The sequence below is a fragment of the Mytilus californianus genome, unplaced genomic scaffold (genome assembly GCF_021869535.1).
Source record: "Mytilus californianus isolate M0D057914Y unplaced genomic scaffold, xbMytCali1.0.p SCAF_12, whole genome shotgun sequence".
Classification (NCBI taxonomy): Eukaryota; Metazoa; Mollusca; class Bivalvia; order Mytilida; family Mytilidae; genus Mytilus; species Mytilus californianus.
The window spans coordinates 42,849,862-42,876,827 of record NW_026262604.1 but is presented as its reverse complement, the minus strand read 5'-3'; the positions used below and the strand labels follow the sequence as shown (position 1 = coordinate 42,876,827).

General features: G+C 33.2%; 1 protein-coding gene across 1 annotated transcript in view; it reads left to right on the top strand.

Moving 5' to 3' along the window:
- Positions 1-2,043: 2,043 nt before the first annotated feature.
- LOC127721078 (zinc finger protein 226-like) overlaps positions 2,044-26,966 on the top strand; it is a 40,035-nt gene continuing 15,112 nt past the window's right edge. Inside the window, exons 1-2 of the mRNA XM_052227761.1 lie at positions 2,044-2,176; positions 22,287-23,076. Coding sequence (XP_052083721.1) covers positions 22,428-23,076 — 649 coding nt within the window. The 5' untranslated portion in view covers positions 2,044-2,176; positions 22,287-22,427. The remainder of the gene's footprint in view (positions 2,177-22,286; positions 23,077-26,966) is intronic.

Below are 26,966 nucleotides of genomic sequence, written 5' to 3'. Positions count from 1 at the left end.
TTCGAGTACTCTCAGATCTACATGTAATGGCGATAATTATTCAAATTCCTAAGCAGGTAGGGATTTTACAGTACAGGATATAAGAAAATATGAATTTCTTGAATTTTGTTAGACACCGTTAGTATGAACAGAACAGAACTTCTGCATGACGTATTGACTGTGTGTGTGTGTGTGTGTTTGTGTGGCCGGGGGAGGGTGAAGGTTTAAGAATCAAAATATGAATGGTCGATGCGCCGTATTCCGAAAGTTAGTATTATCATGTAGTAGTCTCAGTGTTTACGTGCCTATTTTTTTTTTTTTTAATGAAGGATCGTCAATATGTACTATCAATTGACGTTTATATCAATTATACTCAATCAGAAACAGGTTGTGCTGCTTAATAAAGGGCTACGCTGATCCACGCTGGGCAATGCATATTGGAAATATTGTTTTTTTTTTTATATTTCCAATTGTACTGCCGGTTAATTCATCAGTCAGATGTAATTGTAGAATTATGTTTATTTTTTCGACACTGTTTTCATGTATATTATCATGATAAAATGACGTTTTTTTATGTTTTTTTGTACACAAAATTTTGCAACTTAAATGCTGAAAACCGTTTTCTGTCGGAGGGCTACGCCCCCAGAACCCCTTACCAGGGGCCTTGTGGGGCCCCAGACCCCCTACCGCAATTTGTGCCTACAGTTTATTGGATACCTAGCTACGCCCCTGGAGTTTGATCTTTTGATATTATAAGAAATAGGGAAATGACAGCTTTATGTATGAGTTGTTCGATAGTTTCTGCTCCGAGCAGGATATAGGTAGCAGCATCAGCAGTTCTTTGTGGTAAAGACAGAAGTTGTTTAAATGTCTTTTTCAGGAAAGTTTCTAATTTTTGGATATCAGTTTTTGGTAATGTTGAGAATTTCAATTCCATAGAGCATTCTTGGTATAACGTATGTTCGCCATAGTTTATATGATAATAGTGGATTTATACCATTTATTCCATGTAATACTGCACCTAAAATTGAATACATTGTAGCTCTTGCAGCAGAGATTCTTTTCTCTATGTTTGGATTGTTTTTCTCTTGTCTTTCATTACCTACATGTTTAATGTTCTGCTTTTCGTCGATTTTTTCATTAAAAAGTTGAAGATTTATTTCTTTATTCTTCTTTTTAATCAGCAGTATTTCTGTTTTTTAGCTGTTTATCTTTACCCGGTCATTTTTGGTACAGTTTTCAATGATGCGGAGTTGGATTGAGGCATCATGTTCTGAACCAGCACATAACATTATGTCATTTGCGCACGTTGGGCAGCCCACGTAATTGGTTCCAATTTTAATTCCAATGTTTGTGGATTCAAGAGTGGCAAGGACATTTTTGTTATAAGCCTTGTAAAAATTGGCAGAAAGGATTCCACCTTGTTTGACTCCCTGCTCATTTGCGAACTTTTCCGAGATGTATCCTTGAGATTTAACTTGAGTAGTTGTTTTGTTATATAATTCCTTAATCCGACAGTAACCATGTTGATCCGTTTATTCCTTGGTGAAATAATTTCCAAAAAAGATGTATATGGTAAACCACGTCAAATGCTTTTTCTGCATCCAGAGTTATTAGAATGAGACACTCGTTTTTATCATTGACTTCATTAATTGCTTCAGAGATGAGAAGAGCAATATTAATTGAAGATGCGCCTTTAGTGAAACCTTTCTGAAGCTTGTTTTGATGTTATTTAGAGTACCTTCGATTCTAGCTTTAATACAAAGCTCTAATATCTTACATATGATAGAAATAACTGTGATGCTTCTATAGTTGGATGGCCACGGTAAAGTAGGGTCTTCGTTTGTCTCTTTTGTGGACTGGAGTCAGCAGGCCTTTTTTTATGACCTCTGGTACATGTTTAGTAAAGAAGATATTGTTAATCAAGGTTACCAGGTATTCAGCCAATTCTGTGCCACCATAAAGTAGGTGTTCTGCAGTTAAGCCGTCTATATCACCAGCCCTTTTTCGCGTAGTCGGGATCTGTCGTACATCTTTTTCTACTGACTGGTTCCGTAAACAATACAATAGTAAACGTAAACCAGTTTAAAATCTTTTGAGCTTAACCGGTGAAGGCTTCACTGTACATAGAAATGCAGATCACAAGTTCTACATACTAGCGTATGGTTCCTCTGCAAAGGAGGTTAAAGATACAGAGGTAAGGTAAGGTAAGGTTTGAGACAAAGCAACAAAATCTACAAATCGAGATTGATGTTGACGCGGATATTTTGACAGCTTGTGCTCACCGCCACCGGCACCGCGTATCATCGGTACAGCGGATATAGGTACCAAGCGGTCGTGATCGAATTTTTTTCTGACACGGTATGAAAATCTTTGTTTTGTTTACATAATATCAATGTGTACTTCAGTCTAAACATAATTGTTGTTTTAAGAAATGATTTGGTCGTAGGTTGGTGATTAGAGAACACCATACAAATTTCAGAGAAAGGCATACTGAAACTATTAGAAAAGATTAACCCACACAAGGCCACAGGGCCAGATGGTATATATGGGCGTGTGCTTAAAAGAACTTAGTACTGACATCGCACCCATAATGACATTAATTTTCGAAAAATCCCTGAACACCGGAAAAATACCTACTGACTGGAAGCATGCCAACGTCTGCCCAGTATTCAAAAAGGGGGATAAACATAATCCTATCAACTACAGGCCTATATCCCTAACATGCATCCTATGTAAGATCATGGAGCACATATTAGCAAGTAACATCATGGCACATCTAGAAAATAACAACATTCTATACGATCTACAACATGGGTTTCGCTCCTCAAGATCTTGCAAAACCCATTTAGTATCATTCATACAAGAACTGGCAAATTATAGCAATGATAACATTCAAACAGTCGGAAAGCTGACCCCGGTTTGACCCCATTTCTTAAAGCAACAATGGAAGTCATGTGATTACCATATATGGGCATTTTTTTACCAAAAAAAGTGAAGCCCGTTTTTTGGAATTTGTAGTTTTTTGCATGAATTAAAACTAATTTGCTTTTAAGTGAACATTCTTGAGTATATAAGAAATATATTGATCCACTCAATTATGGATTAAACTAATTTTTTCTCTCAAAATGTGTCTTCAAAGTCTAGGTGTTGACCAAAAAAATTGGTCACTGGAAATTAAAATCGCAATTTTCTTTCTTAACTTCTCGGGAAGCTATGCTGAATTTAAATTATGTTATGTAACATAACTTTGACTATGATATGTCAAATTTGTGCCACTTAATACGCAAATGTGCCACTTAGATGTGTCGATATTTCTGACGAAGCGGGGCCGATAGTAATTTACGAGTAACGTCCCTTTGTTTCACACTCTCATGATCAAACTACTATTATATTAAGCACCTTATGCTGTTAGTTACATGAGAATATTATTAAAATAATTTTATTGAATATATTTTGATACTAAAGACATGTGCAAAAAAATTAGCGAAACACATTTTATCACTTTTCAGAACTCAGTCTTCGTGAAATACTCAAATAGGCCCTATGTCAGTATGTGCCATAATATTATTATTCCAAGAGTTAATTTAATATTTATATTTTGGTAAGTATTTATACTGCTGTAACCATGGTAACCAAATTATTTCAACACAGAAATAAATTTCTACTTTAATCATACAAGGGGTAGCCAAAATATTCATGAATAATGGATCAAGACAGGATTAAAATGATCAAATACAGGAACTCCTTTTCATTACTGATACCTGATCCTACCTTTTTCATTTAAACTTAAACGAGACCATAATGAAAGTATTCTGAATGTAAATTCTTCATTATTTGAAATAAAAGGAAATTAGTTTGCAATTCTTGTATGAACAAACTAAATATAACAAATAAATTTTGTCTCACTGATTCCATGCAGATTCTAATGAATGGACTCAAATTATATAAAAAAAACACTAAACCAATAAATAAATGGTTCTTAAATCATGAACTTGAAAATAGATAAGAACAAAAAAGACTATATCTAATATTTTTCTTCTTCTTAATTTAATTTGTTTTAACAATTATGCATTTTTATATTTATATACAAAGAATTTCAGAGCAGATTCTGAGTGCTAAGTCAACAATATTATGTTTTAGATCACAAGTCATAAGTAAGTCACACTTCATGTCAGTATGAACATGCTTTGAATAAGAGTGATTAAAATGCTAGTCTGAAAGAGATTGTTTTAAGTTCATATTTAGGACAAGACTTTTTCATTTACCTTTGGCAGTTTTGCAGGATTACTTCATCACATTTTTTTTATAATATTATAAACGATGAATTAGTTTTGGTTAAGGTTGTGTAAAGACAGTATATGATTTCCTTACCTTGTTTTAGTTAAGTCAAACAATTCACTGACTTAAGGTAGCACAATACAAAGATTTGTTCACCCCTAATCAGACAACTTTAAACTGATGTAATTTCTTTCATCCAGCTTTAAATTTTATAAATGAGGTACCAAAAGAAAGAAGAAAGATTAATCTTTCAAATGGTGATTATTTCATTATGACATGATTATTACATAATTAGTTATTATGTAATTAGTTGCTATATTGTGATGTCCACACTTGAATGAAATTAGCTTCTTTGTTATTCATACCATCCCAAAATATTTTATAGATTCTTGTGAAACACAGTTTGACCTCCAAAAGGGTGTCTCAGATTTTTCCTATTGTATTTCATTCTGTCATAAACCCTCAATGAAGTTTGCAACCTCAATTCATAAGAGATCACTAAATTAAATTGGGTATAAAATTTGTTCTATTGATGTTTTTGGAAATCTGAGACCCCCTTTTGAAGATAACTGGTCAAGGAACAACATGTGTGAAAATCAGGCATATAGGGGCACCCATCTAGGAGCTAATTTCATTTAAAACTACATTTTCATGACAAAAATGAATGTGCCACAATTGAATAAATAAGGATTTTCCTACTTGTACCCCATTAACTTCAATATAATTCACACATGTATCATGGGGATAATTCAGGATTGGCCTTTAATCATAAATCAATTAGGTTTTGACCAGTAAGAAAGCATTCCAATTCAGCAATTCTAAAGATATAAAGAAAATGCACACCCTAAGCATCAAAAATCAGATCTGGCGGGAAATGTTATATTATTGACCTTGCTGTAAGTCAGTTGCTACAGATATGGTCAAAACTCCGCCCACCATGATCAACCTTTACTATTAATGATCTCAGAAGTTTAATTACACATTGCATTTACTTTTTTCAACATGGATTTTATTCTTTTCGTACATAAAATGATATATTTTGTTTTTTGCATTGTTACAAAAAGTAAGTTATGCATGTGTACACAAAATGATCAGTTGGTCAGTCTAGAGGATCCTTATGGGGGATTTCTAGAATTATAATTGTATACAATGACAATATGGTGTTTTACACAAAGTAGATTTTTTTCATTTTTTGCAGTTTGAAAATGAAATATTTAATTTGTATTTTCTTTTAAAAAGAATTCATATTTGTACATTCTCCTCCAGAAATTCTAGTATAAACATCAGCAACATTTATTGTTGTACAATTATATTTTTTTAATATCTGTACATTTATATTTTGATTCCCTCTATAGCTCCAAATAGTTGTTTTGTTTTTTTCTCCTGGCAGCTCCAATACAGAAATGTATTTTATTTGGAATTCATTATCTTCATTTTTCCATAAATCCCTAATCCACCTCTTTTTCATAACTGTTATTTTTATTCTGGTCAGTGGTCGTAAAGCTATCAAATGATTCTATTGATTAACCACATAGTACTGCCCACATGTTCTTATCTTGTATCAGTCAGACACGTGCATTTGTTTATAAAACTAATTTTCATCAAAACTCTTTAACAGTGCAAGATATGTAAATATTTTTTTCTTCTGTGGTTTTTGAATATTAAAAAGTAACAAAAACAGCTGAAAATGAAATTTTGATAAAATTTAGTTGCTTTTGTAATGTGCTACCTTAAAGAGAATAATTAATCCAGTCAAATATAATCACAGCTGAACTCGCCATTGCTTTTTCAAACAAACACACTCACTAAATGTGTGTACATTGCGTAAAGATGCAAGTTGACATCGATGTGTAAGATAAAAAAACTACAATGTCAAAAAATGTCTTTCGTTCGGAATTTAGTTCGAACGGGGTTACCTAAGGGGTGATAGAACGTTAGACTTGATTTTTGTTTTACCTTTGAGATACTTATTATTAATTTTTATATAGTTTGTATATTCTTTGTTTATCTGGAAAAAAAAGAAGAAAAAAATAACAGACAATTTCGCACTGTAATTCTTAAACGACGATCAAAGGCATTACGTTATTTTTAAAAGACAGACAATTTATAACATGTTTAAGTATTATTTTCTTTGATAATAGGAAACCATGCTTGAAAAATCAAAAGAAATCTATTTCTGACCCTAATGGCAAGTAAGAAACAGAAAAAAGAAATAATTCCAAATTGGCGCCAAATTATTTTTTCCGCGAAATTAACGCAATTTCAGAATGGCGGGTTTTAATATCAGTCCCATTGTTGTCTTAAGAAAGTAGCAACAATGGTCGTTTCTAAGGGCTTGCTTTCCGACTGCAAACAGACGTAATTGTGATGGACTTTGCCAAAGCATTTGACAAAGTCCCTCACAAAAGACTACTTTATAAACTTAAACACTATGGTGTCAACAACAAAACATTGAAGTGGATAGAAGACTTTCTCACACTTCGCACACAAACGGTATTACTGGAAGGCACAAAATCTGAACAAATACATGTCACATCAGGAGTACCGCAAGGAACGGTACTAGGTCCCATCCTATTCCTGGTGTACATAAACGACCTGAATGAATATATTAAACATGGCACTCTTAGACTTTTCGCAGATGACAGCATTATTTAAAAAACCAAAAAAAATAAACATGACTCAGAAAAATTACAAGAATACCTAACAGCAGCAGCAAAGTGGAAAGAGGACTGGCTCATGTCCTTCCATCCGGACAAGTGTTCAGTCCTCCAAGTAACAACAAAGAAAACCCCTCTCCCATATGATTACATCTTACATGGGCACACTTTGCACCAAGAAACATCTACTAAATATCTTGGCTTAACAATACAAACTGATTTAAAATTTAACAAACACATAAATAACATCACAGCAAATGCAACTAAACAACTTAATTTTATCAAAAGAAACCTTAAAGTCAGCTCACAGTCAGTTAAAGAAAAGGCCTATATCTCACTTGTGAGACCAAAGCTAGAGTATGGTAGCTGCATCTGGGACCCACATACAAAATCACAAAAATCACAAATAGAAATGGTCCAAAGACATGCAGCCAGGTATACATGCAATCGATACCATAACACCAGCTCTGTGACAAACATGCTTAACCATCTCAACTGGCCAACACTTGAACTTAGAAGAATAAGAACAAGACTTATATTTTTTTTCAAAATCATACACCACCAAGTATCAATATACCCCACGAACTTGTTAATACCATCAGACAGTCGCACAAGACAATACACTCACAGTCACTCATTCAGGCACATACAGGCAAAAAAAGACTCATATAAATTGTCATTCTATCCAAGGACAATCATCCAATGGAACCTTTTACCAGTTACTGCTGTCCAATGCACCACAGTTGAAGCCTTCAGAGAACAGATTCCTACATCTGTTCTCAACCAATACTACACCATGTAATTGTAACACCTTGTAAATAGTTTTATCTTATATGTACAGTGAAAATCAAAAACAAGTTATTATTTCTTTATTTAAATTTTGATGTAAATATATATTTTATAAATTCTACCCACGCATGCACGGCACATAGTCATCAATATTATGATAGAGTGCGGAAACTGAAAGAAGAAGAAGAGAAGTCTCATTATTTTCCCAAAACAAGAACGCTTACTAAAAACGTGCAAATACTTGTCAAAGAGGTTGGTGCTCGTCTCATCCGATATGATTCTATATTCATTGCAACTCTTTTTCTGATAGAAGGCCACTGTGTGTGCGTAATAAGTATAGCTGTTTCAATAATTGGCATTGAAATCTTTCATACACATGTTATTTTTCAATATTTTATTCCGAAAAGAAGCGTTGTGTATGGTGTATAGCTGACCACATAAATCCTTATGTACGGTGCATAGTTAAATGAATGTACGGTATATAGCTTTTCACGCTTCGAAGTACCTATAAAGCTATATCCGCTGAAACGATGATACTCGGTGGTGCTTGTGGTTACAAACTCAAACATAAAGAGAACGATCAGTGACTACTTTCAGCTTGAGCAGGCTTTAAAGTAAAGCAAAGATGATTACTAAAATATATATTACATAGTTTTAGATTTACACCTATGCGTACATGTACGAGCTATTTTGTTTTAAGGCTCATGTGGACCCTTTCAGGCCTTTGGCTTTGGCTAAAATGGCTGTTTTCATCTCAAAATTTACTCTGAGTACAGATTATAACCTGTGCATCTGATAAAAGTTAAGGCATAGCATGCCCTAGATAAACATGATAAATAGAATTCAAATGCATTTTATGTTTTAGAAAATTTAAAACTTAACTTAATTTTGCTGTGCACTATTTTTCGTCCCTGCAGAACTTCCAGAAGATGATAAAATGTGTTTTAGGGTCTAAATTTTGTGTATTGAAAGAAATGAACCCTTAGATCATCGTTTGTTGTATTTGACGAAGAAAATACCCTGTTACAATAATATCAAACTTTTTCACCCGTTCGCTCGACGTGTTGGAAGTGACGATGCCTACATTTTGGTGAAGTGGTGATGGAAGTCACATGACAAATTCAACTAACTACCTTATCCCGGAGCTGGCGTATTATTACCTGTTGGGAGGTTCTCAAACCTCTTTCCCAACTTTGTTTATTTTGGCACTTTCTGGAGGAATGAAAAAAGTGCACTGCAAAATCCAGTTTTTAAAAGAGAAAACTTATTTGAATTGTATTTATCTAGAGCATGATATGACTTTAATTTTTTCCAGATACTCAGATTTGTCTGTACTCAGAGTAAATTTTGAGGTGAAAGTGCAGCCATTTTAGTCAAAGGGTCCACATGAACCTTAAATATGTACTACTTTCCAGTATGTTCTTTTTTTACTGGGCCCGATTAGGTTGTATTACATCTTACAAATCTATCTATTTATTTTTGCAAAGAATTCCGCTCAAGCTGGTGCTAGGGGCCGTCTTAAACTTGTAGTGAGGTGAGAGTTTTTTGCTCTGTGTTGAAGGCCTCACTACGACTTTGAGATGAAGAACAGCTATATAAGCGCTGTTCCTTTGCTTATTCTGTTGTTTTTTTTTGTGTGTTTTTTTTTTTTTTTGCTTTGCATGTACTTATTTCGTGTCATGGATGGATACCCTGTATCCTTTGTTTTTCTATTACAAGAAAGCTCGCTTATTGTATTTTTACATGGATTTAAACTTGTGTGCATTTATGTATGTTGTATAATTCCCGAAGTATACATGGTATAGGAGTATAAGGAAAAATAAAATATAAATAAAAGGCATAAATGTAAAATCAGACAGCATCTGACAAATTCTAGTCACTTCGGCACCCAGTATAGTCAATTCAGCACCTAGTCAAATATATGTTGAATATATAATGTTTTCAGTATTTTAAGCAAAAAGATTAAAATAAAGAAGGGTGATGGCCAGAATTATTGTTTATTATCAAGTTCTTTTTGTTTCTTTGTGTATTTTCTTTGGGCAACTTTATGTGAATGTTCCAGACCATATATGAGTATTTGGACCATATATGCATATGGCCAGAGAACACAGTTATTTCGTAGTGCATTTCTTTTAGACAATAAATTCAAATTAAAAAAATTGCACCTGCTCTATCTCAAAAAGATTTTTACAGTGTAATGTACTACTATTGATACAAATAATATCAAAATTATAGAAACTTCTACCAGCTCTAACTCAAAATATTGACAATTCTGTGTTTAGGGGGGCTAAAATTCAGTTTGACAGCTTCAGACATTCTAATTTTTGACCGTTTTTAACTGGACTAAAAAATCACTACCATAAAGCTCCAGCACCAAATTTTTTTTAACATGTAATTTCATCCCCTTACTTAATATTTCATGCATAAAATATCAAGAAATAAATTGGGAAAGTGTATAAAAAAAAATGCAAGTTATACACTGTTCACACTGTTAAATAAAGAGAAGCAGTTTAACCAAGTGAATTTTGAATCTTGGTCTGTTCGCCCAAAATCCCTCCCATTCAGGTTCGCCCCCTTTTGGGTTCACACCCCACACGTTCGCACCCTGAGTCCATTCGCACCCTTTTTATTGGTTTTTGTTGCATTTTTATACGCCCGTTTACGGGACGTATTATGGTATACAGTTGTCTGTCTTTCCATCCATCTGTCCTTCCATCAGTCTGTCCGTCCATCCGTCGTCAACATGTAGGACAGTAACTCAGAAACGCTGTAACCAATTTGCATGAAACATTAGTTAATTGTTCATTTCTATTGACGTGAGCTCCTTTTCGTTTTTTATAAATTTTAGATTTTACGTTTCTGAGTTATCAGGTTATTGGGTTTTATTCATTAAAAAAGGATGATTTTACAGTTTTCGAACAATAAACTCAAAAATACTTTCACCAATTTGCAAGAAACATTGGTCATGTTGGTGAACTGTTTATATCTTTTGACATGAGTTCCTTTCGATTTTTATAAATTTTAAATTTTATGTTTCTGAGTTATTGGGTTTTCTTCATTTAAAAAAAAGAGGATTTTCCATTTTTCGCACAATAACTTAAAAATTCTTTCAGGTCAGTTCTCATGAAACTTTGGTAAATTGTTTATATCTGTTGTCTTTCGCTCCCAGTCGATTTTTAAATATTTTCGATTTTAAATTTCTGAGTTATGGAATTTTATAATTTATTCATAAAAGGGGGTGTTTTCTAGTTTTCTGACATTATCTTTAAAGTGCTTTGGGCAGTTTTGATTAAACTTATAATGGTGACTGATTTATATCTATTAAGATAACCTCCCTTTAGTGTTTCATAAATTACTGATATGACATTGAGAAGTTATTGAACTTTATTCTTTAAAAATTGGACGGGTATATCATGCGCTCATGGCACAGCTGTTTATTTAATTGTGTTTAAGTTAGTGTATTGCTATAAATAAGTTTTTTTTTTTAGTTGATTCAAAATAATGTGACAATCCTGGCCCCCCATTTCATGGGAAAAATTTGGTTGATTATATAGGGAATCACTGAAGCTTGACTGTTTCAGTTTGTGTTCAGTCCTAATAATTAATTATATGTTGTACACTGTATTTGATGATAATACAAAACATATATAAATGTTGAAACTGAACACGAATGTGGCCACTTCCATTTTAGACAAAAACCATCTGAAAAGTGACGCTTTATGGCATATTTGATAGATTTTTCATAGTTAACCTCGAGTTTGAGCGTCTGTAATGACCAAATTAGTTGAAATCTGTAACATAAACATATTCAATCCACTGAAGTAGACACATTATTTAATAATGTCAAAAATATTTTATCAGATGTACTTTGAATTTTAGGCCGAAATTGCCCATACCGGACCTACTCCTTTAAAAGAGCACTACAATATCTTTTAAAAAAACCCCATTGAAACATCACATTATACGCCATTCACACACCAATACTATCTTATATGCACTAATATAAACAGTTTATTTTAAAAGAATTAATGTATTTAATTCAAATAACAGTCACAATTGTTATCAAAGTTCAAAGTCTATATACTGTGGTGGAAAATGGTCAACTGGTTTGTCTGATGATCCACGCAGTCTTCATTAAATCTCCCCAAAAATATTTCATTTTGAAATTCACAAACTTTTATTAATGAAAATATAATTATACATTTAAAAAACATCTAATAATTCAATGGGTATTGGAATAAGAATAGGGTGCGAACAGACCCAGGGGGCTAACGTGTAGGGTGCGAACGTGTATTGAGAGCGAACGGACCCTATATTTTACTCACTATTAAAATTATATTGAACACATTTTTGACTAACTGACAAAAAACTCGACCAGATAAAAAGTCTAAAAAATGGCAGGTTTAATATGCTTTTTCAAAAGGAGCAACAATTGCAAAAATGTTTTAAGTTTTTGAAGCTATATATTGGCTGTCACAATAGGGCTACATTAACTACCTAAAACATAATATACATAACATGTATGAACTTAAGTCAAGGCACCAAAAAATGTCAGGAGTGTGACATTTGAGTTTGAATGAGTACCACTCTATAATATGTCATTAGAAGGAACATTCCCATGTCTTTTCTATAAGTTCTGATGTCAAAGAGAAGAATACAGACATAAATGAGTGGGATGTGAAATTAATTTTGACAGAAAGTTTAAATTATTAATGTCAGGAGTGTGACATTGTTTTAAAGACACTTTTTTAACATAATATTATGTCAAAGTACATTTTTCATTACTTATTTTATGTATAAAACATTAATGCATATATATGCCTTTTACTGTATTTGCATACAAAATAGTATAACTGTAAGTTGTTTTAATTAGAATTTTTGAGGAAATTCACTGAATAAATTTAATAAAATGCTCCGCTAGGCACAGCTTGATACGACCGCAGAGGTCGAACCCTGAACAGTTGGGGCAAGTATGGACACAACATTCAAGTTTGATACAGCTCTGAATTTGGATTGTTATTAAATATTTGACACAGCATAGGTTATATCTGACACAGAATGAATGTGGTCTATGAACTTAAAATTTTTTAATTTACCTATTATGGTCCAATATCCAAAATCTAAATGCATACAGGGTTAGATTCAGCATATCAAAGAACCCCAAGAATTCAATTTTTGTTAAAAATCAAACTAAGTTTAATTTTGGACCAATTTGAAAACGAGCACAAAAATTAAGAATCTAAATACAAGGTAGGTTTACGTCGGTGAAACGAAAGGAAGGCTAAACAAACGTATGTGCGGCCATAGATCAGATATCAACCTCAATGCAAACGACATTCTGTACCAGCATTTTAATCAGCCTGATCATTCCATCGTTTCTATGACAGTTCGTATAATCGAAAAAATATACCACAAGACTAACAATCCTCAACTTGCAACGCCTCTCCGTAGACAAAAAGAGGACTACTGGATTCGACAATTGGGAACTGCGACACCATATGGTTGCAATGACAAAATTGATGGTATAGGTATTCTATCTAGTCCTTCCTGTAGCTCGGTGAATGTGATGAATATTTTCAACTCTACTCCTCGACGTAGACGCAGTCATGGTCATCAACATTATACATCACCTACTTTGCATGATGTCTCTATTAATGACTTGCTGCCATTTATACAAAAGCCGTTAGGTATTCATCACATTCGCATGAAACTGTATTCATTACCCCTTTCAAAACTTCATTCTCTGTTCAATTTATGTTTGGAAACCACGGTTACAAACCCTCATTCAAACCAATACAAACTTACAGCTATTATTTCGGATATTGCAAGTCACAGTCTTTTCAAACCAGTTCGCATTGGAAAAGATGAAAAAGAGAAAAGATCTTTTCTTAAACTTTCCTTTGTCAACTTAGGCAATATCCTTCATCATAAATTAGTGCAGTCGAAAATACCTCCTTATTTTAAAGATCAGTCTGTACCAATAATTTCTTATACCTATACCAAACCAATTGCAACTAAAATTTTCAATTACAAACACGTTTTGCAGGATCTCAACATTGACGACTTCAAGTCTTAACCTCCTGATTGCACCTGTGGTAGTTCCCAATTCACATATAATCCGGCTGGCCACGTTATTACCGGAGACCTCAACATTGTCGATAACACTTCCCTGCGAAATTTGTTATCCAAAGGTCTGAAATATCGTGAGCCTAAATCCATCAATTGGAAATACAACTTCAAAATACTGATGGATTCAGTCGAGGATTATGCCAGGCAATGGGCTAAACGCGAGAAAGAAGACGTAGATACTCTTTCCGAATGGATTAAGGCTGTGAGGTCGTTGATACAAATCCGAATTAAGAAACTAAATGGGCATATCAATACCCACGCTTCATCAATTTTTAAAGACCCAAATGTTGCAAAACACTAATTGTCCTACCTCCATGACAAATATGTTGTTGTCCCCACAGATAAAGCCCCAAACAACATCGTTTTTGTGTGTAAATATCATTACATAAACTGCTTGATAAATGAATTAGGTATTGACAATTCACTTGGAAACTCAACATATACCCTCACGACACTTACCAAAGAGGAAATCCTAGATAATCACAGGTCTGTTCTATGTTCCTTTGGAATTTCAACCAAAGACGAAGAACTGGATCTTCCATCACTGTATTGGATACCTAAACTACATAAGTGTCCTTACATACAACGGTATATTGCTGGGTCTTCCAAGTGCTCCACGAAACCTCTTTCTAAATTATTAACATCTATTTTATCAGCAATCAAAGCCGGGCTCCAAAGTTATCGTGAAACTGCCTATTCTAGAGGTGGCGTGAATCAGATGTGGATACTAAAAAATTTCAAAGATCTTTTAGAGTACATACAATCTAAGACTCTCTCATCTGCAATAGTATTAAAACATTTGACTTTTCTACACTTTACACAAGTATTCCCCATTCCAAACTAAAAGACAAATTGAAAGAGTTGGTATTACTTTGTTTCATTAAAAAGAATGGCGAACGTAGAAACAAGTATCTTGTCTTGGGGAGGGATAAATCCTACTTTGTAAAGAATCACTCTGATTCAAACAAAAAATTCTCTGAAAGTGACATTATCAAGATGCTTGATTTCTTGATTGACAACATATTTGTTACGTTTGGAGGACGTGTTTTTCAACAGACTGTCGAAATTCCAATGGGAACCAATTGTGCCCCTCTTCTTGCCGACTTGTTTCTTTATTATTATGAGGCTGACTTCATACAGGAGCTTCTTAGGATAGGATAAGATAGAGATAAGAAGTTAGCAATATCCTTTAACTCTACGTTCCGCTATATAGATGATGTTCTCTCACTAAATAATACAAAATTTGGTGACTATGTTGAACGAATCTATCCCATCGAACTAGAGATAAAGGATACTACAGATACAGTTAAGTCTGCTTCATATCTTGACTTACATCTAGAAATTGACAATGAGGGTCGGTTGAAAACAAAACTTTACGACAAAAGAGATGATTTCAGCTTCCCAATTGTGAACTTTCCATTTCTATGTAGCAACATTCCAGCAGCGCCTGCATAGGGAGTATATATCTCCCAATTGATACGATATTCCCGGGCTTGTGTTTCCTATCATTTTCCTTGATAGAGGATTGCTGCTCACAAGGAAGCTATTAAACCAAGAGTTCCAAATGGTGAAGTTGAAGTCATCCCTTCGTAAATTTTACGGACGCCATCACGAGTTGGTTGACCGTTATGGAATAACCGTTTCACAGATAATATCGGATATGTTCCTTATGTCGTAACTACAATACCCTTCCCTTTTCACGAATGTGACTTACCGAATTAGACTATTTACCGGATTTGTAATAACATAAGCAACTCGACGGGTGCCACATGTGGAGCAGGATCTGCTTACCCTTCAGGAGCACCTGAGATCACCCCCAGTTTTTGGTGGGGTTCGTGTTGCTTAGTCTTTACTTTTCTATGTTGTGTCATCTGTACTATTATTTGTCTGTTTGTCTTTTTATTTTTGGCCATGACGTTGTCAGTTTGTTTTCGATCTATGAGTTTGACTGTCCCTCTGGTATCTTTCATCCCTCTTTTTCAGCATATCAAAGAACCCTAACATTTCATTTTTTGATGAAATCAAACCATATCATTATTATTTGCTTTTATATATAAATCAAAAATAACCAACTTAAAATGGAAAATTTTAAAGAAAAAAAAAAGGAAAAAAAAATCCCCCCCCCAATTTTTTGAACCCCCATATGATTCATCACCCCCAAACTCAATCCCAGCCTTCCCTTTGTGGTATGGTACTTTGCAGTACAGTTTCAGAGAGATCCATACACTTGAACACAAGTTATTGTCTGGAAACTGTGAAAATGCTTATTTTTTGGCCCCAAATTCCTTAACTTTTAAGGCAATTACCCCCAAACTCAAACCCAGCTTTCCCTTTGTGATATGGAACCTTCTAGTACAATTTCATAAAGATCCATACACTTACACAAAAGTTATTGTCCTGAAACTAGAAAAATGCTTGTTTTTTGCCCCTTTTTGGCCCCTAATTTCTAAAATTTGAGGCAATTACCCCCAAAATCACTCCCAGCTTTCCCTTTGTGGTATGGTACCTTGCAGTACAATTTCAGAGAGATCCATACACTTGAACACAAGTTATTGTCTGGAAACTAGAAAAATGCTTATTTATGGCCCCTTTTTGGCCCCTTATTCCTAAACGTTTTGGGCAATTACCCCCAAACTCAATTCCACCTTTCCCTTTGTGATACCGGTATGGAACCTTGTAGTACAATTTCAGAAAGATCCATACACTAACACACAAGTTATTGTCATGAAACTAGAAAAATGCTTGTTTTTTGCGGTTTTTTTTTGCCCCTAATTCCTAAAATTTTGAGGCAATTACCCCAAATTCAATCCCAGCATTCCCATTGTGACATGGAACCTTGTGGTACAATGTCAGAGAGATCCATACACTAACACACAAGTTATTGTCTGGAAGTTACAAAAATGCTTATTTTTGGCCCTTTTTGGCCCCTTAATTCCTTAACTGTTGGTATCATAACCCCCAAAATCAATCCCAACCTTCCTTTTGTGGTATTGAACCTTATGGTAAAATTTCCTAGAGATCCATTCACTTAAACTAAAGTTATTGTGCAAAAACCAATGTGTCTTCGGACGTCGACGCCAACATCATACCAATATACGACTGCAAATTTTTTTTATTATTTGCGGTCGTATATTGGTATGATGTTGGCATGATGATATCAGATATGTCCCTTATGTCGTAACTACAACACCCTTCCCTTTTCACGAATGTGACCTACCGAATTAGACTATTTACCGGATTTGTAATAACATAAGCAACACGACGGGTGCCACATGTGGAGCAGGATCTGCTTACCCTTCCCAAGCACCTGAGATCACCCCCAGTTTTTGTTTGGGTTCGTGTTGCTTAGTCTTTAGTTTTCTATGTTGTGTCATCTGTACTATTATTTGTCTGTTTGTCTTTTGATTTTTTGGCCATTGCGTTGTCAGTTTGTTTTCGATCTATGAGTTTGACTGTCCCTCTGGTTTCTTTCGTCCCTCTTTTGCAGGCTATTGTCATATTATATATTGTATGTGTGGAAATAATCTTCAGATATGAAGTTTAACTTGCTACTGGTATATTAAACTATGAAGAATAATTGAAATCAAAGTTAAAATTGTTAACAATAGAGAACAGTTGGATTTTTTAATGTTTCCTTTCACAAGCGTCAGGAGTGTGACAATCACATTGTTTTAATATATCTACCCATACTATGACAAAAACATGTTTAAGATTCATATAAAAATGCAATAAGAGCTCAGCCTGATAGTTCTGCCTAGTTATATATTGTCTTATCATTTTAAGCATAGACTATGGTTATATGTGTTTTTGTTTTGCTTAACACATATATATTAAATATTTTGTGTACAGTTAGACATATTGAATTTAACAATACAAAAATATCAAATATATAATTTTTCAAATGCAAAATGTATTTTTGATACATGTATCTATAATCATCACATCATTATAATTTTAGGATGCAGTTGCCATGGTTACACAGTCATGAATAAGGAATTTTAGCATTTTTTTTTGCTATATACAACAAAGTACTTAAAAAGTGTCTGACTCCTGAAATGAAAAATTGATCTGTTTAGCTATTTTGTAATTAACATTTCAGTCTACTATAATATTTTGTTTTTCTTTGATACAGAATATTACTACAAAAATAGATTTAAAAAACTCAGAATTTAATAGCATTTACTGCTGTCCAGAAGATACTTTCTGATTTTAACAGAGATGTCACACTCCTGACATTTTATGCCACACTCACAGAATTCTGTAATTCTGGTAGACAGATAAACATGATAAAGGAAACTTATTTTTTACTAAAAATACCAGTATTTCATCAGACCAAACATGAAACTTAAAAAAAAGCCTTATACTCTTTACTTATTGTTATTAAAAGTATTCATGTCAGGAGTGTGATATTTCACTGTAATTGCCAGGTTATACATGTTATAATAGCAGGGGGTTTCTGCTGTATTTGACCATCCACTTCTAAAATTCTTTTTGAATATGATTTCCTATGCATACATCTTTGGAAAAAAAATGATATGGTGAACAAAAACTTTGTTTATTGTTTTTAACAAAACTTCAAGTACTAGTTGTAGAAAAAAACCTTGAAAAAAAGCTATAAATTTAATATTTTTCAAATATTTTGACAAGTAAGTTTAGTACCAAAATGTTCCTCTCCTCTTTCTTGTTCATTTAGAATTATTGTTTGTATCCAATAAATGATGCACAAAGTTCTCTTTAGCTTAGAGGATTTCTAAATTTTTTTTTTACCTGAAATATTTTTCTGTTACTGTTGATATTGTTTTCTAGGCTTTTGTTTCATAAACTAATGGGTATCTGTAATTTGGTGGACCATAATTTATTTGAATTAAATGGTGTTGAAATTTTAATGAACTACCCTCTTCGTCACACTTTTGCTTCATTTTTATTGACTCCACCCACATGCATCCCTATAGTTTTCATTTAATCTGTCTGTCTATACATTTCTAGAGTTTTCTCTTAATCTGTTTGTCGATCTATCAATCCCTATAGTTAAGTTTTCACTTCATCTGTCCATCTATACATCCATAGAGTTTTCACTTACTAGTAATCTGTCTGTCCATCTATACATCCATATAGTTTTCACTTAATCTGCCTATCCATCTATATATCCCTATAGTTTTCATTTAATCTGTCTGTCCATCTATATATGCATTAATCCTATAGTTTTCTCCTAATCTGTCTGTACGTCTATACCTCCCTGATAGTTTTCACACAATCTGTCTGTCCATCTTTACATCCCTAAATATTTCACTTTAATCTGTTTGTCCATCTTTACTTTCCTATAGTTTTCACTTAATCTGTCTATCTATACATCCCTATAGTTTTCACTTAAACTGTGTCCATCTATACATCCCTATATTTTTCCCTTAATTTGTCTGTTTACATTGTACCTATACATCCTATAGTTTCTACTTAACCTATATTTCCAGTAGTTGATCTATGGGATTGTTAAAGAGTACAAAGTAAATTAAAGACAGTTTCCCCTGAGACTGTGAAGGGTTTTTAATCAAAAACCATTTTTGATTTAATACCATTACCGATAAATTTCTATGATGGCTTCCTTTCGTAAACAAATTATTAATTCGGGAATCTTTTGCAGAGTCGCTTCAGATCGTCCAATACGATCATGTCTCTCATTCTGGGAATGAAAAGTAAACATTTTCAAGATCAATAGGGAAACCTCGGACAAAATTTACTTGCATAATCGCTGTTTTCTGTATTTCTCCGTACAGGGGTTGCCATATCTTGTACAGCCATATGATCTTCTCTGGATGGGGACTGCACAACCTTTCTGCGTGTTGCAACAGGTCTTTCGTGAAATAGGTCTTGCCACAGTAGGTTTGTCAGGACATGATCATGGTAAAGGGGTGTTGAAAACGAAATACGTCCATTTCTTGGACCATGAATCATAAAGTAAACTTCGTCCTTTTTCAGTTTTTTCAGTTTTTGTTTTTTTTTTTGGGGGGGGGGTCCCGTCCGTCCTTAACAAATTGTCTCCGCTCTATATCTAGAGAACCGTTATGATTTCAAAGTTTATACTTGACATGTATATAAACCAACACCAGAAGGTGTGTCATAATGTATGTACAACTTCCTAGGTCAAAGGTCAAGGTCAAAAACTTTGGTTTCAGTTGACAACCCCATGTCCTATGGTAAAGATCGTGCCGTTCTATATCTTGAGAACCTTTATGATTTCAAAGTTTATACTTGACATGTATATAAACCAACACCAGAGGGTGTGTCATAATGTATGTACAACTTCCTAGGTCAAAGAGCAAGGTCATAAAATTTGGTTTTAGTTGACAACCCCATGTCCTATGGTAAAGATCGTGTCCGCTCTATATCTTGAGAACCATTATGATTTCAATGTTTATACTTGACATGTATATAAACCAACACCAGAGGGTGTGATATAATTCATGTACAACTTCCTAGGTCAAAGGTCAAGGTCATAAACTTCGGTTTCAGTTGACAACCCCATGTCCAATGATAAAGATACAAATTTTTTACCACACATTATTCACAGCGGGCAGGGGCGGGTCCAGGTGAGGACATCAACCTTAACTGATGTAAGGGCATGCTCGACTTTATTTCCAAACATCATGAAAGTTCTCATCTTACTTGCTTTGACGAGCGTCACGTCAAGCTCCACGGAAAGAGCTAACTTATCACTTAAGTTGATCAAGAATGATTGAGAAGCACCATGAAGGAGGATCGTCCAAATGCTCTGCTTCTTCTTTATGTTCACGCGAGAGACATTAAACTCGATTATGATAAAATAATTGACGATTATGCCATGAGAAATCCGCGTAAAATGGTTCTAATGAATCCACTCTAGTCTAACCATTCATTGAAAATGAGAGTCCGTCAGTATTTTTGTGTTCATTTTAGGTTTTTGCGTTCAGGTACATTTATACTAGTAACATGTATATTTGGTATAGCATTTTTACTTCCCATCTGGATAGCATTTGGTAGTATCATATTGTTTCAATATCCATTTATAGTGAGTAACTAAGTGACATTGACCTACATTTTGCCATGAAGTTCAAGCACCATATTTATTTATGTACCATATACCACCTATTAGAACTGGACAGTGACATGATCGCTTTGATTTAGTACTGTAATACAATGACGTCAATTTTTCATTTTCAATCATGTATTCCACATTAAAGCCTAAAATATTTAGAACGAAATAACTTTATACTTCAGTGTTTGTTTGTCTTGTATCATATGTGTCGTTCAACGAAACCAGAACTTAATCTAATATAGAAAGATATTTATCAGTCTGGCTACTTCATAATTTGATGAGCTTCTAAGCTTTCCCATGAACCCTCTAACAGGGCAACCGTTATTACGCCTCCCTTTCATAAAATCCTGGCCTAGTACTATTGAAATGTTAAGTAACGCTTTATACCCTAGAATTTGGAATTTCTCGTTATTGGTCTACTGCTGTTAAGATCCATCCAATCATTTTAATATACCATAGACAATTAATGGAGAGAATTCGGCATAAAAAATGTCAAACCCTGACACTTTAACTATAAAATATACAATCTCCAAGTCAGGAACCGTTACATTAATGCATTTCACAATTATTTTATGTTTTTTAGCAAAAAAAAAGTTCAAAAATCTTTATTCTAGGCCCCCTCTTCCAAATATCATGGAAACTGCCCTGGCGGGGCCCACAGAGATGGCTCCCATCTCAATGATATCTAGTTGCGTCTGTCTTTTTTATGATCTCACTACCTCTTGTTACATAATCAGTATGCTAGAGGGTGACCAAAAACCCTCCTATTATACTACTTATACATCACTATATAACTTTGTCCTTCCATCTATACATATCAACCATTTTTGTGAACTCATAAACTGTCAACTTATAAAACATGTAAAATTTTGCCTTTATATTATTCATTCGACTCCGATCTTAATTGATTAGGATTGCAAGTATTCCTGTGAAGGTTGGCAGTTGTCTATGGATACTCCGTCTTCCTCCTCTTATCAGAAACTTAATGATTTATATACATGTATCCAAGATGTAAGCATAGTATAATATGCTATTCCAATAGATGTAGGCATAGTATAATATGCTATTCCAATTGATTTCAATGTTAGAAACTACCAGTTGGTCTCCATTTTCAAAATGGCCACCAAAATACATAAAAAAAACTTTTGACACATGTTTGAAGTGCTGGGATATCACAGTAATTTGACTGCTACATACATGTACATGTACGTGGCAAAGGTGATGTGAAAAAATATATGTATAATCGTTTGTTACTGACAAATAACTGTTTCATCTACACGTGCATGATGTACTCCAGGGAAGTACAAAGCCATTAGGATTGTAACAAGGCTTTTGCCCGCACGGTGCTTCTCTAATTTTTATGATTATCTTCTCTTTTTCAGAAACACATGAGAACACATACTTGGTAGAAGCTGTTTAAATGGGATGAATGTGGAAAAGAATTTTTACAAAAATGTGACATACAAAAACACACGAGAACACATACTGGAGATAAATGTGATGTTTGTGGTTAAAGGTTTAGTATGAGTAATCACTTACACATGTTACAGGGACACATGATGATACATACTGGTGATAAACCCCATGAGTGTACAGTATGTGGAAAAGGATTTAGTACGAAGCAGAACTTACATACACATTGGACAATACACACGGGATATAAACCTTATAAATGTGGAAAATGTGGTAAAGAGTTTAGTAGGGAACAACAGTTAAAAAGACACATTTATACACATACTGGTGAAAAACCTTTCAAATGTAGTGTATGTGGAAGAGGATTTGCTGATAGTCGGAATGTACAGAGACACATAAGAACACACACTGGTGATAAACCTTATACATGTGAGAAATGTGATAAAGAATTCATTCAAAGTAATGACTTACAGAAACACATGAGAACACATACGGGTGATAAACCTTTTACATGTGATGTGTGTGGAAAAGAGTTTAGTATGGAACATTCCTTAAAAAGACACATTAATACACATACTGGTGAAAAACCTTTCAAATGTAGTGTATGTGGAAGAGGGTTTGCTGATAATGGGAACTTACAGAGACACATAAGAACACATACTGGATATAAACCTTATAAATGTGATGTGTGTGGAAAAGAATTTAGTCAGAGTACTAGCAGAAATAAGCACACAAGAACACACACTGGTGAACAACCTTGTTAATTTAATGTATGTCATGTATGTATATTTTGTGTATTGAAGTCTAAGAACAACTAAAGAACACACTGGTAATCTACCTTATAAATGAGATACATGTATATATATATGTTCTGGACCATATGAGTATTTGAACCATACGCGTATGGTCATGACAATATGGGTATATACTCATATGGTCCAGGTAATTAACATGATGGACATTGAAAAGGTGTTATAAATAAAGTGTTTCTAAAAATGAATTTTTCACTTATACAATCATACATGTATGGTAACCATTGTTAATGACATACCGTTGTACAGTGAATTCATTCACAAGTTAGAAATTTTATAGTATAATCTTTTTTGCATGATCATTATCGATTTGTTCTTACAAAACAGAAATGTCGACTTTGGAAAATAACTTCTGGAAATATGACTAAATGACGTGTTAACCAAGAAGTCAATTGTTTTGCTCGCAAGCACTTATTACATTGAATCATCTATTTTTAAAATTCATTATTTTGGAATCTAAATTGGTTTTAGCAAATGTTTAGTAAATTAGAATTTCTTAAATATTTCAAATTGATATAAACATGATAAATAAAGGCAACAGTAGTATACCGCTGTTCGAAATTCATAAATTGATTGAGAAAAAACAAATCTGGGTTACAAACTAAAACTGAGGAAAACACATCAAATATAAGAGGAGAACAAAGACACAACAGAAACACTAAAATGTAACACACACAGAAACAAACTATAAGATAACTATAGCCATTTTCCTGACTTGGTAAAGGACATTTTAAGAAAAAAATGGTGGGTTGAACCTGGTTTTGTGGCTAGCCAAACCTCCCGCTTTAATGGCAATGTTAAATATAACACTAAAATGACAACATTACATGACAAGACTACAAGTTATGATTTCTAATTCCTATTGATACGATCTTAGTTAACAAATTAAACAATAACAGTACATTGCAGTAACAGGTATGAATAGGAGCGAAAACACACAAGTTGAATGAAAAATAAGTAGAAATAAGAAGAATTTTGCTTAAAAACAAAATCATTAAGTACTCAAGTAAAAAAGGTCAACAAGGCCTGTGGTTTCACTTACAGACGAAACAGTTGACAGGGTAAAGGGCTTTTAATTGAATTGACTCTTGCGAAGGCAAGATAACAAAATTCAGACAATATGTCAAAGGTGAAGGAAATCATTTAGCAACTGTTTAGCTGTTTTGGGTTTGGAGATTGAGCTTTGTGAAGTTTTTATTTGTTTTAAAAAATACCTATATGATCTAAATACCCATATGGTCCGGCCCGTTAATGACCAAACGTTACGAGTATTATACTCGTATGGTCCAAATACTCATATGTCCGGAACATATATATATGTCATCATGGTCATGTCTGTACATTTTGTGTAGTAAACCTTAAGAACAACAAAAGAACCCACTGGTGATCAACCTCTAATGTGATGAATTTCATGTACATAAACTTTCATTTTGTGTAATAAAGGATTCAGTAAGACAGTCAAAGATACTATACTTGTACAAGTTATTTTTATTCACTTGAAGAAGTAAATAATAATATTTATATAAGTAAATTTGTGTATTTATATTTTCTTATAAGGTTTGAATAATCTCACCTTAATTAGTCCACTACCGACGAAGTCGAAGGGCACTTTAGGTTTGCACTCCGTTCGTCTGTCCGTCTGTCCATCCGTCAGTCCGGCAAATCAGCTTTCCACACTTTTTTTCTTTGTTCTTGAAGATATTGGTTTGATATTTGGTATATAGTTTTATCATGACAAGTTATAGATCAAGTTCGAATTTTGTTCCGGTCTGATGATTTAGTCCAGAGTTATGGACCAAAACTCTGGACCATATCTAATGTTAGAGTACTATGTTAAACCATATTTTTGTACAAAGGGAGATAACTTATTTTTTAAAAGACATTCTTGTTAAATTATTTGAAGAATTTTTTGGCAGGTTTGATTGTTATTTAGTATAAACTAATTATCTGAATGCTATAGATATAAAAAAAATTATGAAGAGAAATCCTTTAATTAGATAATAATCTATTTTTATTAATGTATATATTTCAATACATTACACTGTGTAGATAAAAGTTGTTGACATTTTATAGATAAGTTACAAATCTATATTAGTTTGTGACAAATGAAAGAAAAAATATTTGGAACTATTAATTACATTTGATTATAATTTGAAAATTGATATACACTGTATTACATCATACAATGTATCTAATTTTAGAGAACTATATATCATATCTAATGTTTTTTTCACTAATATAATCAGTTTTCCACACTGTTTTTAGTCATGCTTGAAGATATTGACATGATATTTACTTTTTGTTTACACCATGACAAGTTATAGAACAAGTTAACATTTTGTTCCAGAAAAAATGAATTTTTACCCAGTAGGGGACTATGTATTGCCATGCAATACTCTCAGAATGCTTGTTTTCTCAAAAAATTTACTTGTACAAATTGTCCATGAAATAACACTTAAATGATAAGTAAAGACATCTGCAAAGGACAGACAATTAAAATTCCATTAGAGCAAACAAGTCCTGAGAAATTCAAGAAAAGAAAAATAGTATGACTTTTTTATGTGTATAAGTAAAAAAATCTGAATGTCTAAAGGACATAACGTTAACTAAGCCATTAAAATAATTTACCTATACAAGTAAATAAAATACATTTGTATAAGTATCTTACAAATTTACTTATATAAGTATATTAATATTTACTTCTTCAAGTAAATAAAAATAAATTGTATAAGTAGTACCCCTGACTGTAAGAATTATGAGGTGTAGGGTATTGTTAGTTTTAACATACAGCCACATGAGAACGCATACTGTTGTTAAACATCATAGAATGTGATGAATGTAATAGAGACATGATTTCAGACATACATGAGAATTCACACTGGTGTTTAACTTTATACATGTTATGTGTCATAAATTGTGGGTATGTGATTGAGCTGTGGGTCTGTCATTATACTGAGGGTCTATCATTAAACTGAATGTGTGATTTCAAACTGTGGGTGTGATGAATCATTTGGTTGTCATTGGACTGTGTGATTAAACAGTGTATGTGATTAAACTGTACTTATACTCTAGCTTAAGGGGATGTAGAGCGTAAATGTATGGCTTTTTTAACAGTTTACTACATGAAAGTTTTGAGATTGAATCTTTGTGATATAAGATGTCTGCTTTTTAAATACTTTGTTGTTCCCTTGGGTAGCTGTTAAGGTTATGTAGAAATATTGCTCTTTATATTGTTATATTGACTTTGATGGTCGACTTAAAATGATAATGGAATTTATAACCAGCAATTTTTATACAATTTAAAAAAAAAAATCTGTAATTTTTTTATCATGTGTTTTTTTTAATGTTTTTGTACATGATGTATAGAAAGTCTACAATCTTGTATATGATAAAAAATAAACTATATACAAATTTATTGATTATTCCAATCAAAACAATTCATTTTTATTACCCATTAGTTCACCTATTGTTTGTCATTAAATTTGAAGTAGTGATTAACACCTGTAAAAACACATATAAGTGTCAATTATGTCCCCACAGACAAAAGGCTACTAGATCATTTAATAGTCACTATTTGTTCATTTCTTTTATTTTTAATTGAAGATATGTTTTGGGCAAAAAGTATAAAAAAAAAACAATGTGATTTCTTTAACACAGTTCAAGTAAATCTGTCAAATAAAGTTATGTCATCAAAACAATACAAATATTATACTGCGCCTGTTCAAAGTTTTATATAAATAGAATGCTTATATTAAAAACTCAATTCTTCACTTAGATTACGTTTTTTATGTGAGAGGGTCTGGATGGGGTTCTTCATTTCTGTATTCTTTAATTTTT